The 14838-nt window shown below is 41.9% G+C and overlaps 1 protein-coding gene across 1 annotated transcript; it reads right to left on the reverse strand.

Annotated features, from left to right (window-relative positions):
• Positions 1 to 647: 647 nt before the first annotated feature.
• Positions 648 to 13098, reverse strand: CHMP2B (charged multivesicular body protein 2B). Its single transcript, XM_068425031.1, has 6 exons — positions 12983 to 13098; positions 10184 to 10275; positions 7024 to 7218; positions 3848 to 3950; positions 2671 to 2777; positions 648 to 2513 (listed from the first exon to the last, which is right to left on the reverse strand). The coding sequence occupies exons 1-6, from the start codon at positions 13014 to 13016 to the stop codon at positions 2400 to 2402; spliced, it is 645 nt and encodes a 214-aa protein (XP_068281132.1). The 5' UTR covers positions 13017 to 13098; the 3' UTR covers positions 648 to 2399.
• Positions 13099 to 14838: the final 1740 nt, after the last annotated feature.

The raw sequence follows: 14838 nt of genomic DNA on the forward strand, positions 1-14838 counted from the left end.
CCTAAGTAGAGGATGCAATTCTGTTATAGATAGCTACAACATACTAACTATAACTGAAATAAATAAAAGCAAGCCTGCAAACCTACACCACTTCCCATTCTGCTAGTAAAATATTTTTATACAGGTTAGAGCTGCAGAACTTAAAAGATAACTGTCAACAAAAACACCAGATATATATTGACAGTAGCCCTAGTTCAGCTGTCTTACTGGACACCAAAAAGCAATGCCTTTATTACTGTTTGTCAAAGACCCCATAGATAAAGAACTCATAACTGAATTATGCCCAGTTTTGAGAGTCATTAAAAGGATAAAATGCACACTGCATTCAGAAAGGACATAAACCTTGGTGTTCAACCAAAATACAATCAGTCAGTAACATTTTATACCTAACTAATTTCACATTATGGTTTCTCCTTCATTGCCTAAGAGCAGTACTTGGGCACTCAGTTACAGACAGAAGGGAATGCAAACCTGACCAAGTCTTTACTGAATGCTGAGTTTATGTCAAAGGTCCACAAGTAACTACAACAACTATCATGCTGCTTTATAGCTCAGGTCAAAGGAAAATTTATCAGAGCCAACAGGAGTCCAAAGATAGCCCGCTAAGAGACAGATGTGTAAGACTAACTCTACAGAGGACAAAGTCATTGTGGAATAGAAAGCTTTTTATTAGATTTTTACAAAATAACCTGTAAAAAAAAAAGAAAATTCACCTCATATCAGATATATGCAATATATAAACTTACACATTCCTACCCACTACCTCACAGATTCATATTTTGTCCATTACTTCCTTCAAAGAGAAAGAACACCTGCATTCCTATACCAAAAATCACATGAAGGCTCACCTGTTTTTTCTTTCTCTGCTGACTTCAATCCTAAAAAGCAGATGGTGTGACAACAGTAGATTCATAGAGGTTATGGCTTCCTGCTACGCTTTCTCTAGCAGCAAAGTCTCTTTGTGAAGTTTGTTATCCTGGTTTCACTCTTGGGAGGTATTTTGCTTTTCTCTTTTTCAAGCTGAAACAATTTTGTTGTTTCTGTTCAGTGAACAGGCCCACTAAATCAGCGCAACGGAGGGGCAAATAATCTCCACCAGAGTAAGAGCTGAGGAACTTCACACCATCTGGGAAGTCATAACTGGGAACTGCATTCTCAGACTTTGTCATCTATTTAAAATATTAACAGTTCTTACTTCGTTAGCCCAATGCATTCCACTTAAAGCTAGAATCATGCTGATGCAGTTCAAAGACCATAGAAAAACCTTCACAGAACCAGAACACTTTTATAGTGTTTAGACAAGTAGTTATCAGGTATAATCCAAAATTGTTCTCAAAACTAAAATTTAGATTTAACTTATCAATGTGATCAATTGCATCTTAGTAAACAACACAATTATGCACAGTTATCTTCCATTAAGAAATATTGTAAAATATATACAAATGTTTCAGGCAAATGTCCTTTTTGCAAGCACCTAAGTTGCATTTCTGAACAAGTGCATTTCTGATCTTCAGCACTGAGTCCCATCAAGCGTACACAGAGGTTTCGCCATAGCATTTTGTGAAACCACCTTAATTACAAGTTTACTCACCTTTCAAAGGCTCATTCTGAAAAAAAAAAATCACAAAGGTACAAGATTTATATACATAAAGGCACAGCAATTCTGTTGAAACCAGCTATGTTACAGTACAATAGAGTTCAATCAGTGCCTTTCATGCAACGAAGTTCACTAACAAATTTAAATCCTCTTCCAGTAAAATTAACTGCACAAGGACTGTATCCTTCCCTTTCAGTCAAAAGAATAACCAGCTATTATCTAATCAACTCAAAGTTACTACAGGAACTTGAAAAAGAAATATATAAAATGCTTTTTCTTTCTGCCTAAATTTGCTACACTTCCAAGGCTATTTCTCATCAAAAGAAAACAGTTTCCGACTAAGAGCAAAGGTGAAGTTTTATTTGTGCTAAGATGACAGACTAAGAATTTTTCTATAGTGATAGTTTTATAAAAATGATATACATTATACAAGTGCTGTCCTAGGAGGCATCACCAGCAGCCACAGAATAGCCAATTCTAAAAACAGATCAGGAACTGAGATAGAAGAAAACTTTGAATTCAGAGGACAGGTTCAGATCAGCTATAAATGAATTTATCATTAGAACTACATCCCTGGTTGGTCCAGTGCTCAAAAAGGCACTGTGGAATGGACATACCAAGTGTACTTCTCCCTCTAAATTTATTCAAAATATTCTCCCCTTCTCCTTCCCCCAGTACTTCAAGTCACCATTTCTGAAGCTTCAGAGTTTTCCTAGACATCAGTTGCATTGAAAGAGTATTTGCACTTTCCACATGTGTCTGCAGCTGAATAATTAGAAGAGAGACTGTTATTGCCATCAAACTAATCAACTCCCAAAGCTTTGAGCTGTCGTTCAATCTCTTCATCTGATATGGTAGCAGCTTTTGATGTTGATGCAGAAGGTAAGCCTCTGGCAGCTGATGGAGCTTTGGCCATCTAGAAGAAGACAGAAGTTTTCTTCAGTCAAAATAATACATGTTATGACAAGCTGACTTCTAGACTAAGACTGTAAAATAAAGGCTGCTAGAATAAACTATTTTAAAAAAGGGAATGAAGGGGAAGAAGCACTTAAACTGAGTAAAAATAGCCATACCTTTCCAGAGATTTCAATTCCTATCTCATCAAGCACTTGGTTAACAATATCTTGGCTTTCTTCCTCTTCATCAGAAGCATCAAAAATATCATCCAGAGTATCATTAACTTAAAAGAAAGAAAAAAGTAATCCACACTGCATTAAGCAAAAAGGTTACTATAACAACCTAGTGCACCATCTTTCTACCCTCTCAGAATGTAGTAGTAATACCACTGTGTAAGATACCAACAGAAAGCACCTGTATATTGGAGAGGCTTTCTTACCTCTGCCTTGCAAAGCCTGTGAGCACAGCTAGAGCAACAAAAGGGGGTAAGGCATGACTGCTTTTATGAAAATGTTTAGTTTCACCAAAATAGTTCAGTTGCTCTATCTTCCCCCCCTACTGGATTTTAACATTTCTTAAAAACATAATCTACATTTCCATAAAAATCCCTTTCCTCTTCCTCCTCCAAGTAAGTTGTGAAATGAACTACTCAGCTAATTTCTGAATAGCATTAATACTGTTCTGCGCAGCTGAGGTGTTCACGTCTTGCTCAACAATATTGGTTTGAGTCCATGCTACTTACTACAGCCCACACAGTGGGCTGGGATTAGGATAGGAAGGAGACTGTTCTAGCAACACCAAGAAGTTTGGTATTATTTAGTTGACAGTGGACAGATGCAATCGGGAACAAGAAACTTGCCACCCCCCAAGAAGTAGTTTGTGGCTTAGAATAAATAAAAAAGGAGACAAAACCACCCTACACTACCATGTACGTAAAGCTGAGATTATTAATAATATCTAAATTATGTGTCCAGTCCCAGAAGAAAAAGCACATGCAGAACTATCAGCTACAGAAAGGGCAATTTTTCAAGTTCCCCTACCAGTTACGCCAACAAGGTTTTGAACTGGTCTCAAACTCCCTTCCCTTCTGGTATGTTCTTTCTAGAGGTATGATGGGTGTTTTGCATGAAGAGGGGAAGGAATGGGTTCTAAATTTAGTATCTAGAGCTACTACAAAGCCTAAGGCTCAGCCTCCCTGCTCAGACATGCATTGTTTTGTTTGCTTTTCAGTTTTGCTGTCGATTTCACTAACTGTAGAAATAAAACCTCAAGCATCAGTACTTCTAGACTGGTTCTGCCCTTCCAAGAGCACTGTGGGCTGCAGCTAGCTGTTCCCTGCAGCGCAGAACTTACTCATTTCTTCAGTCATTTCCATCTTCATGTTTTCCTTCTGGAAATTCTGCATAGTTTGTAGTGTCTTCTGTGGATCCATTTTCTTATTAACTGCTTGCATTGTCTATTAACATTGAAAAAACCCTTAATCATACAATGAGACATTAGTAAATACCAATATACATGTTAAGAAGGAATAAGACTTTTCTAATAAAAAAACCTGCAGTCCAAATTTCACTTTCCTTGTCTCTTTACACCCCATGAGAACTGTACACACACAACAGATCAATAGTACAGTCTGCACCTAGTAAGAAATATTGCTATGTACTACCCTAATAGAGATGCTTTTAAATGTACGTGTCTTTCTTGCACCACGACCCTTCTCCTGGCCTCATATTAGGAAAAATCTGCCTGATCTAAATGAAAAGAACGGGACAATTATTTCCTAACTTGCATGCTATGCACTTTGAATAGGTAAATGGCTGCAGGTTTTTTTATTCAGTAAGGAACATTTATCTGAATCACCACTAGAGGACAGGCATTAAATTGTAATTGTTTCTTTATGTTATAATTTAATGGAAAAATTACTTTTTTTCTGAAAAGTAAATATCGAAGTGCTCAGGAAGTACATATTAGCTTAGGGTGAATCTTTGTAATGGGTAGAGATCTTTCTGTGACAGTGTAATAAACGTCACCTGTTTTACAAGTATGCAGCACTGCCTTTGCAGCCACCAGTATTTAATACTTTCTTCTTTCCTAAGAAGCAAGCTAGTGTATCTCTCATGGGACGTCAAAACCTAAATATAGTCATGAGTAATTCAAACATAGTCTGACTATCTTTGAGAAGATAAAAGAGTTGGTTAATTAAAAGGGATGCTATCAAGCTACTACAGCCGCTACCGGCTTCGCAGAAGCTCTTCTGCCTTCATGTCTGAGTTTGTTTAAAGTAATAATGTATTATGCTTCTAACGTTACTTGAATTTCAAAGGCTGTGTTCATAGTCACATTATTTGAATTCAAAAAGTTCTTCTGGGCTTAGACGGTGTTGGTTCTTTAGGATTGTTTTACAAGAGTTATAGATAGACATCAAAAATATTTGCACTAAACTGATATAGTTTATATATCTTCAGAAAATAAGGGTCAGATGCATGATTAAAAGAAACAGGTAACTGGACTTTACTATGTCTATAATTAGCACCATACATGCTAAAAAGTATATAGAAAATACTTTGAAAGCTTCGCATTCATGTATTTGTCTTGCTCGTCGAGGCAGCTGGTTCCATATATTCACTGATGGCTGTATGAGATTAAGAATAGTTTATAAGCTTCAAAATGAACAACCGAATACTTCTCTTTAAGCTTCCAGTGTTGATAATGCAAAATACTCACTTTAAAGGTGATCAAAAGAATTTAACACCTTCCTCTCCAATAGTTACACAAACTAGTCCAGAAATAGTGTGGCCAGCAGGACTAGGGAAGTGGTCGTCCCCCTGTACTTGGGCACTGGTGAGGCCGCATCTCAAATACTGTGTTGAGTTTTGGGCCCCTCACTACAAGAAAGACACTGAGGTGCTGGAGCGAGTCCAAAGAAGGGCAACGAAGCTGGTGAAGGGTCTAGAGCACAAGTCTTATGAGGAGCAGCTGAGGGAACTCGAGTTGTTTAGTCTGGAGAAAAGGAGGCTGAGGGGAGACCTTATCGCTCTCTACAACTACCTGAAAGGAGGTTGTAGCGAGGTGGGTGTTGGTCTCTTCTCCCAAGTAACAAGCAACAGGACAAGAAGAAATGGCCTCAAGTTGTGCCAGGGGAGGTTTACACTGGATATTAGGAAAAATTTCTTGACCAAAAGGGTTATCAAGCATTGGCACAGGCTGCCCAGGGAAGTGGTGGAGTCACCATCCCTGGAGGTATTTAAAAGACGTGTAGATGTGGTGCTTAGGGACATGGTTTAGTGGTGGCCTTGGCAGTATTAGGTTTACAGTTGGACTCGATCATAAAGGTCTTTTCCAATCTAAACAATTCTATGATTCTATAGAAGTACCTGCTGTGTTTCAAAAAACATCACTTTTCTGGATGCTGGTTAATTTATTTTTTAATATTTTTGGTTTTTTCTACTGACTTAACCTTCATAATCAGTCTAGTGACACATTGGTTTTGAGAAATTTAATCCAAGATGTCTCATAGATGAAAACAAGCCAACCATGTAATAATTAAAAAGCAAGATCAACTTGTTCACATGCAACACTGTTGCAGGAATACTGATACAGTCAAAGCTGTTTGACTTGATCAGCCAGATAAGCCCCCCTTTGTGGGTTAGTCATGGAGGATGGGAAGTTTGCTACAGAGGCACAACTTTATATCACTGAATGGCTGGTATCTGCCACCATACTGCTTCTAAAAGATACCTGACAGCAAAGCCTTAGCAGTAATTACCTTCTGCACTAAGTTGTGCTGCATTACGGTGTTTAACTGGCACGTAACTGGATTTAACTTGGACTGTGATAAAAGCACAACTTCTCTACAGTGATGCTAATTCTGTTTCCTACAGCTCAAGCTGAACAATCCTGCTTGCCAGAAACAAACTCCCTATTTATCAATTCAGGGAAACAGGGGAACACAACTAACTCAGATAACTGAGATTTTTCAGACTCTTTTATGAGATGAGATTTGTGAGAAAACTTAATGCAATACTGTTTCCTTAGAGCACAGAGTGAGAATGACAGCGAATTCCAGATGAGATTTCCTTAGGAATTTAAGATCCGAAGCAATAACCTACTTTTTGCACAAGCCATAAAGCTGCTGTGACACACTGCCTTGATTTCTAGACGAAGCCTGCCCTACTTTTTCCCAATAAAAACTGCCTGTGACAAGATACACAGGCAAGACACTGTAGCAGCATGGTTTGTGTTTTTTTGATGTGCTAAAATAGTTTCTTCCACTGGTATTAGAGCTTATTTTTATCATGCAAATATTTGACAGATGTCTAGTCCAAGAAAATATGCTTAGTTAGATGCTCACTGGCTGGATTGACTAGACAAAAATTCCATAATACAAATCAAATTTCCCTGCTGTATCCTCAACACCATTTGGGGTATTACAGCAGCAAGTTTTTTCCCTTCTATTATCTTATACAAAATAACACAACTTTTCCAACCATATGCTGCATTTTAATGCAAAAGAATGTCTTGTAAGGCCTTACTTTTGCTGTAGTTGACATAGCTCCTGCCATCTTCATCTGGGAGTTCATGACCTTTGTTTGAGTTGACATAGAAGTGACTTTAGAGCTAACGGCATATGTTCGATTCTTCTGCTTCCGCAGTTGTACGAGCTGTTTTGCTAGCACTTTACAGGCTTCTTTGTTACCAGTCTTAGCCATTTTCTTTATTTCCAGTTCCTGTTAAAAAAGGTATAAGATTAATTCTACAGAATTTTCATTCAAACAAAGACTATAATTAAGCCTTAACGCTAATAATTAAATTCTAAAAGTTAACTATCCTCTTGATTTTTTTAAAAGACATTTAAAATTACCTAAAGTCTTCCTTGTTTTCTACCAAGCCTATTTAATAGAATAAATGCAATGTTGTTATGATATGACCAGAAGAAAAAAACACAACAAAACTGAATTATAGTATGGTAGCATACAGTTCCCCAAAAGGCTTCAACTTCTGCATCATGCCACATGCACTTATATGTGCACATCCAATTCCACATCTGGATAGGGAGTAACAGTTCAAAAAAAAAACCCCAAAAAGTGAAGAAATTATTATGGCCAGCCAACTATTAGTGCCACAACTCTAATCATCTTTGATTTCTTGCATTCATGGACATCGTCCATGGAAGAAACGGGGAGTTCATAGGTTCTTTTTAACACTTTTTCAGCCTTGAGAGAATCTCATCACCTTTTTGGGGAAGAAGTAGATAAAGTTACATGAGCAATAATTACAGGCTGTTTGCCCACATAATTTAGCCAGACTTAACAGAGCACATAATAAAAGCAGTATAATTTGTCTACAACAATATGTGCTTAAACCTTAAGACAGACACTTCTGGCTTACCAAAAAAAACCAACCCAAAACCCAATCTATCATCAATTCAAGGAGAAAGAGCAAGCTATTTAGCCCAGAGGTACCAGGAAAATGATTGGCACAAATAATCTTGTCAGCTGGGATTTTCCAAACTGTGCCTTCTGATTTATGACTTGGTAATACAAACTTTCCAACTGTTTTTTCCTTTCCAGCCTTTTTAAGGAGAGCTTGCCATAGTATCTCAGTTCTTTGTGTATGTCCAATTGTACATTTTGATTTTTACCATTAAGTAAAAGCAGCTTTTAAAGACCAGCTTTCTCCTGTGATTCTTCAGGAGAATACACCTGCTCCAGGAATACAGTTGCTTCACTTTATGTGCACTGGTCATCCAGAGAACTGCACTTATAAGAAGATACGTTGCTCTGAAATGGTACATACTGGTCACCAAGATATGCAAAACAAGCATGTTTAAAGGCAAGTGTAAACTGACCCACTACATTAGCTTTACTATTAGGAAAGATCATGGTTAAGTTTACTATGGAGATGGCACTGGCACAAGATCTCTGTAAATCCATAATTTCTCAAAGGCTGTGTCATACATACTATTTTTAATCCAAGAAGGTACAGATCAGCAAATAAGGAGCATGAGACTGTTCAAATATTAGAGGCCTGAAATATATGTGAAGCTGTCCCCTTTGTAAGTACCTCACAGAGATCACAAAAACTAATTTCTATAGCGTGCCCAGAATATTCTCTCCTTTTTTCATACCTCAAGTTATTGTGAAGGATAGCAAGGATTAGTTTGCACACTAGCAAACACTAGTTTGCACCCTAGATTTAACAGCAAATGTTTGAAAATAGGGATTTTCTCACTGAGATGAAATACCTAAGTAGCATTAATAACCTGATTTTCAAAGCAAAATACAAACCTACACCAACCACTGCTAAATCACTGCAGATAATCCAGCTGCAGAAATCAAACTCTACACATAGACGATTTTATTCTTAATTAAGAAGAATTTGGGCAAAGAGCTGCAATACATTATTTGCTTTTGAGAGGTCTGGGGCAAGCTTATTCAAGTCAGTTATGTTCTTCTGGAAAAGAATAATCAAAATTCATATAGTCATATGAGGTTACTGAACTGAAACAGAAATCTCTGCATACGTTAAGGTATTTTTATACATAGAATTAATATAACTAGGTTTTCTCAGAGTAGTACCTCATAGTTAAGGAAAAAAAAAAGTCTTTCTGAAGAAAGAACATAACAAAATGTTTGAGATTGACTGACAAGCCCTTAGTCCTTTTTTGCCTGATCTGACCCTGAAAATTAATATTTATTGTCCATTGATTCTCTCATCCTAACAGCAAATTTTAACTTTTTCAAAGACATATTTCACTTCTCCTTTCTTCTTCTTCTCGGAAGTCCAACATTTCTGAAACAATTTACTGTAGTAAGTAATCAAAACTTCAACCTTATTGTTCATGAAAATCAAGGTTATTTCCACAGTCCAAATATTTCATACTGAAAAATGCCTTATCGATGAGTAACCTATTACATCTTACATGTTCAAGGCTTCCAGAAACAATTTCTCTGACCTCTTTTAGTTTATTATTCCCAGCTCTTGGTATTCATGCTACCTGCTGCCACGAAACGACACCTCAGTAGCTCCTGAAACAGTGGCTGGATCTGCATAGCTTTTCCCACAGTCTGAGCATGTCTTCATGCATCAAACCCCACCATCTGTCACATCCATTTATCCAATTATACTGCCACACAGGTGCAGCAGCCATTCACTGAATACTTGATAGCTCACACACACTAAGTTTCACATAAATCTTAATTTAGGCAGATGTTTTACTATTATTAGCTAGTTTTAGGGAAGTTCTATATTAATGAAAATAACAACCCTATAGGGTATTCACGATACCTTATGGTTTTTCAAGTACTCTCTCCCACTGGAGCGTCATGGTAACACATGACAGCATTGACACTTCTTTTAGTTTTTCCACTACAAGACCAACGATTTACAAGCCTGTTAGAAAAAACCTTCTGAAGGACAGATAATGCTAAGAAGGGAAGGGAAAAACAGATCTGGTTGTTTAATCTAAACACATTGTTTCAGGCTGTTCTATGTTGAAGACTGAGAATCACTTTTAGACAGTAAATTTTTTCCAACACAATTTTAATAACTGAAAACTCAAAAAGGGGAAGACAACTTTTTTAGCCTTCAATTATTACACATTGAGCTGTATCTTTAGCCCTTTGCAAGTCTTCTGTTATATTGGAGGTGTGTGTTTTTAAAGAGTAAAATAAAGTTCGCTGCTCTACTTACCAGTTGTTTTTCCTGTTTTTCGAGTGCTGCTCTATCTCTGGTTATAGCCCTCTGTGTACCTCTTAACTCTCGATTTTGCTCCTTTATTATATCTGGAAAGAAAATATTTATAGCTGGGAAAAGTTTTCAATACTACATAAACGTACTCAGCCATAACATATTCACGGTGAGCCCACTGCTTCTCAACCAGTCAGGCCTAACTGCAACAGGTAGATCAGCTGAATAAACCTTATATATGAGATCTCAGAGCAGTTGAGGAGTTCCCGAAATCCATTAAAACAGTGAAGATACTCCTAGACGCAAGCTCTGGGTCCTGCTCTTCTTCGATCCTTATTCCAGATCGACGGAGACTACTCTCCTCCACAAAACGTACCACATCTGTGCAGCCCAACTTCAAGTCAGACTATAAAGCAACAGCGTTTGAACTTTTTAAATTAGCAGATGCTTAACAATATTAAGATACGAAAGCAGAGGCCTTTATAGCAAATTTAAGTTTCCTGACAACTGACGTAGCCAGCAGAAGCTCAAACGCTGTCAGGTGAAACACATCATCCTTCTTAGGAGTTTTGTCCACTGTACTATTTAAAAATTATTTACGGGTAACATTCACTTATTAAAGCAAGTATTATTTACAATATAGGCACCAATCATGCTAGTTGCAATTAACTTTTGTTAGAATTTACAGCATGTGCTTAGGTGTGATTCACCTGAGCAAAGGTAGAGAGGTCTGTCTCTGACTCAGCATCCTCTGACCTTTATAGAGGAAAGAAGTTAGCACTTTCAGGAAGAGATTAATCTATTTTTAATGTATGTGTCTACACGACATTAGATAAACTTGGGGTGGGAGTTTAAGAGGAGCAGACTGCCACATTAACTTTGTTCAGAGCTCTTCCTTCTAATCCACAGAAGTAACATCACGGCAGGGCACGGCTATTGTACTACAAGGTTTGAAGCACGTGAAAATCAATACAAAGAGGCAGAGTTACTAACTGGTTTTGGCCAAATAAATACATACTCCAAACAGACTCTGTGAAAAGGAGATCTGTGCTACTACTGCTCTGAGAACTACACAAAAAGCATCTTCAGGAAATGCAGACTTTTCAATGGACAATAATGAAGAGCTGAAAGACGACATGGAACGTAACGCTGCGTTCTTCACACCAGCAAAGCAGCAGTGAAAATTATTCTGAAAACAATGCTACAGGCAAGTAATTTTGAAGGTAGACAAATGTATATTACTTGCACAGCTGCACTTGCGAAAATGAAAGAAAAAGCTTAATAGCTACATACAAGATTGTCTTTCCTAACTACAATAACTATTAAAAATGAAGCCCGTAGCATGGAAAGCTTGAGAAGTAGGAACTTCAAGAAGATAAGAAACAAGAACTGTACTTAAGTCAGGAGACAATACTGGTGAGCATGATGCTTATTTCTGTCGTTTCTGATCTCACATAGTGGCTCAAACGAAGGACAGCAATAAACCAAAACCAACTATCTGCTGTTACAGGCCCTTTCACTTGTTTTTGCAAGCGAAGGCCAAGATGAGAACTTGGTTCTTGTTTCTCTGTGATAACTGATGCAAATTCCTAGCTTTACTCCTGCAGACAGAAGAAGACGGGGTATTCCCGAGACAGCCTTTTGCCAATAGCCACTCCCGTGTGTCACGCTGCCGCCTCACACACCAGGGTAAGGAGGAAGCACCTCCATTCCTTAGAACAGGCTGGACAAGAGACACCCATCAGGGCTTGACCTGGCTCCTACAATTTGTCGTGGTCATGGAAGCTTAGTGCCATCTCCCCCTTCCTCCCCTCCCAAAAATGGGAAGAGACAAGTGGGAAACACACGTATTCTCCCTCGGTGACTGTCAATTGGTTGACGTACAGCGTCATTTTTGGTGTGCCGCTTCTGAACGAGGACCCACCTGATCTGACACAGGGCACCCAACGTGCCAGCCAGCCAGCTCTGGGGCTCCTGCCAGGCTCTGCCCCACAGCCACGCGTGGGGCACACCGACTTGGAGAGCCGACCATCGCCCACGGGACTGCTGTCAGGTGAGCGATCTTTTTTGGCTTCACTTTGGAGAACGCTATTTCTGTGCTAAGTTTAAGCGTTCTGTCAGCAGACTGACTACAGAAACATCAAGACCAACTTAAGACCCGCGTACAAAGCCAAGGGCAGCAGCTCGGCAGCGGCTCCAGCCGCTCTCTGCGCAACCCGGCAGCGGCTCCCGGAGCCTGCGGCCACGCTCGGCCGCCTCCTCCCCGCCGCAGAGCGCTGGCTCCCGCAGACCAGCCCCGCTCGCCTCCCTGGTCACTCTCGGCTCCAGCAACTCTTCGCGGGCCTGTTTTGTTCCCTGGCTGCCAACGACAGACGTTCCTCCTCCTCCCTCACCCACAGACCGGGATCACCAGGGCCCGGCTCCCACCCACACCTCGCCCCGGCCCGGCTGCCTCACAGGGCCCGAGGCCCCGGGAACCCCCCGCCTCGCTGTCCCAGGGGGCCGGCCCGGCTCTGGGACTCTCCCCGCCGCCCCTCCTAGCCCGAGCGCCGCCGGTGAGTCGCCCCAGGCGGGTTGTGGCCTCCTCCTCTCCCTACAAGTTCCCGCTCCGCCGGGACACAGGGCCCGAGGCCGCCCTGCAGGCACTGCCACCACCCCCGGGCTCCCGCTCCCCCCCGGGCCGAGGCCGGGGCCAGCTCCCCGCTCGGGACCGTACAAAGGCTGGGGGCAGCCGTCCCCGGGCTGCGAGAGGGGCGCGGGGCCGCCGGCGCCCGGGGGAGGGCTCCGCCGCGCCCCACTCACCGTCCACAGTCTTCTTCTTGAAGAGGGAGGCCATGGCGGCACCCAGACCCGGAGCCCCGACCGCCGCCGCGGCCTCTTGCCTCCTCCTCAGGTGACCAGGAAGCGGCCGGGCCGCGGAGCCCCGCCCGGCTCCGCCTCCCCGCCGGCGAGGGGCGGGACAGGGCTGGAACGGGACGGGCCGCTGCGCTTCCCCCGCCTGCCCCGCAGCGGCGGCGGCTTGGGGCGGCCGTTGGCCGTGCGAGGAGGCGGCCGCACTCACCTCCGGGGCCGCCGAAGCGGAGGGGACTACGGGGGCACTTCTCCCCCCGCCCCGGGGGAGTCACTGCCTGGGGAGGGACGGGGCAGCTGCAGCACCTCCCTCCAGGGTCACCCCGAGCCGCGGGAGAGGCTCGACGGGACCGGCCCGGGCGGGGAAGACGAGGCTGCGACCCGGCTCAGGGGAGGGCGGGGCAGCCCGCCCAGCGGCGGTGTGCGGCCGGGCCGGGCCGGGCCGGGCTGGGCCGTCATGGCCTCCCGCTCCGTGCCCCGCCGAATGGTTTAGGTTTTCTTCGTGTATATTTAGTTGTTAAAAACTAACTGCGTTCAGCAATGTCGTGCTCTGCGGGCGCAGCTCCCGCGCCGCCTCTCCCCGGGCAACTCGATGTGTGGGCGGCTGGGGGGGCGATCTGGGCTGGGGTCGTAAACCGAGACACGCGTGGGGCTCGCTTCTGCACCGCTGAACGAGGTGCGGCTTGAGCAGGGGGCCCCGGCAGCCTTTGGACGGACCCCGGGGGGTTTTGGAAGGGGCGTCCCGGCTCCCAGCCCCCGTCCTGAGCCGCTGCCGTGCCCAGGGCACGGGTAACGCGTTCATCTCCTCAGATAAGCCTTTGTGTGGGGATCGCAACTGCCGCGGTGCACAGTATATGCAGTGTGGGAAGAGGAAACAATAATTCTCGTGGTTTTTCGGTGTCTAATTACAATCCTTAATTTTTAGTAATGTAGTTTGTAACGTAGCTGTGGTTTCATCCTTGACAATCACCTCGGTACGCATCGTGACCTTAGAAGATGAAAAAGGAGCTATAGTAGAAAATACAGAGCTATTGGTTTGGATGCTACATAGGTATACATTTACTTACTTTAACGTGTTCGGGGGTTTATGTTAATTTGCAAGGAGAAACAAGTGATTGGAATGTAGTAATGCATTTTGATAGCTAGATATAAATTTAACCTGAGGAAGAACTGTTAAGTTTATGGTGACAGTACCCTAATAAACCACACTTTTATAACCTTGCATGGAGAAACAATCTATTAGAATATTATAATAGCAGTGTAAAGATGTATGTGGACATAGGAAGGTACAAACTGTGTATTTGGCGTCAGTATTTCTTGATTTGCTGAAAATACTGATTTTACTGCAAGTAGCAAGTTGCCATTGTTTTTCACGTGGCCTTTTAGTTATTTTTCACCGATTGTGCTAGACTGAAATCCAGATCATGTGTGATGACGTAGATACTATGGAAGTTTAGCGATTCACTATAAGTTAAATAAAATACCCTTTACAAGTTTATTCCTGTATGTCTATAGTGTCTGTTTGTTAGGTCAGATCAGTCAGAGATGACTTAGTAAGCAAAACTGAAATCCCGGCTTTAAAAACGCACAGATGAAGGGGAAGAGAGCACTTGTAGTTGAGATTCAGTTCCCCACTTCCCTTGGGAGAGGAGGCCCGGCGACTTAACTATGGGGCACTCTTAAATTGTGCTAATTAGCTATGAGGCCAGAAGAACATTTTTCCACAATATTTCTTCATGGATGTTTACTTGTGTTGAGGTAAACAAAGATGTCTGTAATAGGCTTCATGACTGCGATAAATAAAACAT

The sequence above is a fragment of the Nyctibius grandis genome, chromosome 2, assembly GCF_013368605.1.
Source record: "Nyctibius grandis isolate bNycGra1 chromosome 2, bNycGra1.pri, whole genome shotgun sequence".
NCBI lineage: Eukaryota > Metazoa > Chordata > Aves > Nyctibiiformes > Nyctibiidae > Nyctibius > Nyctibius grandis.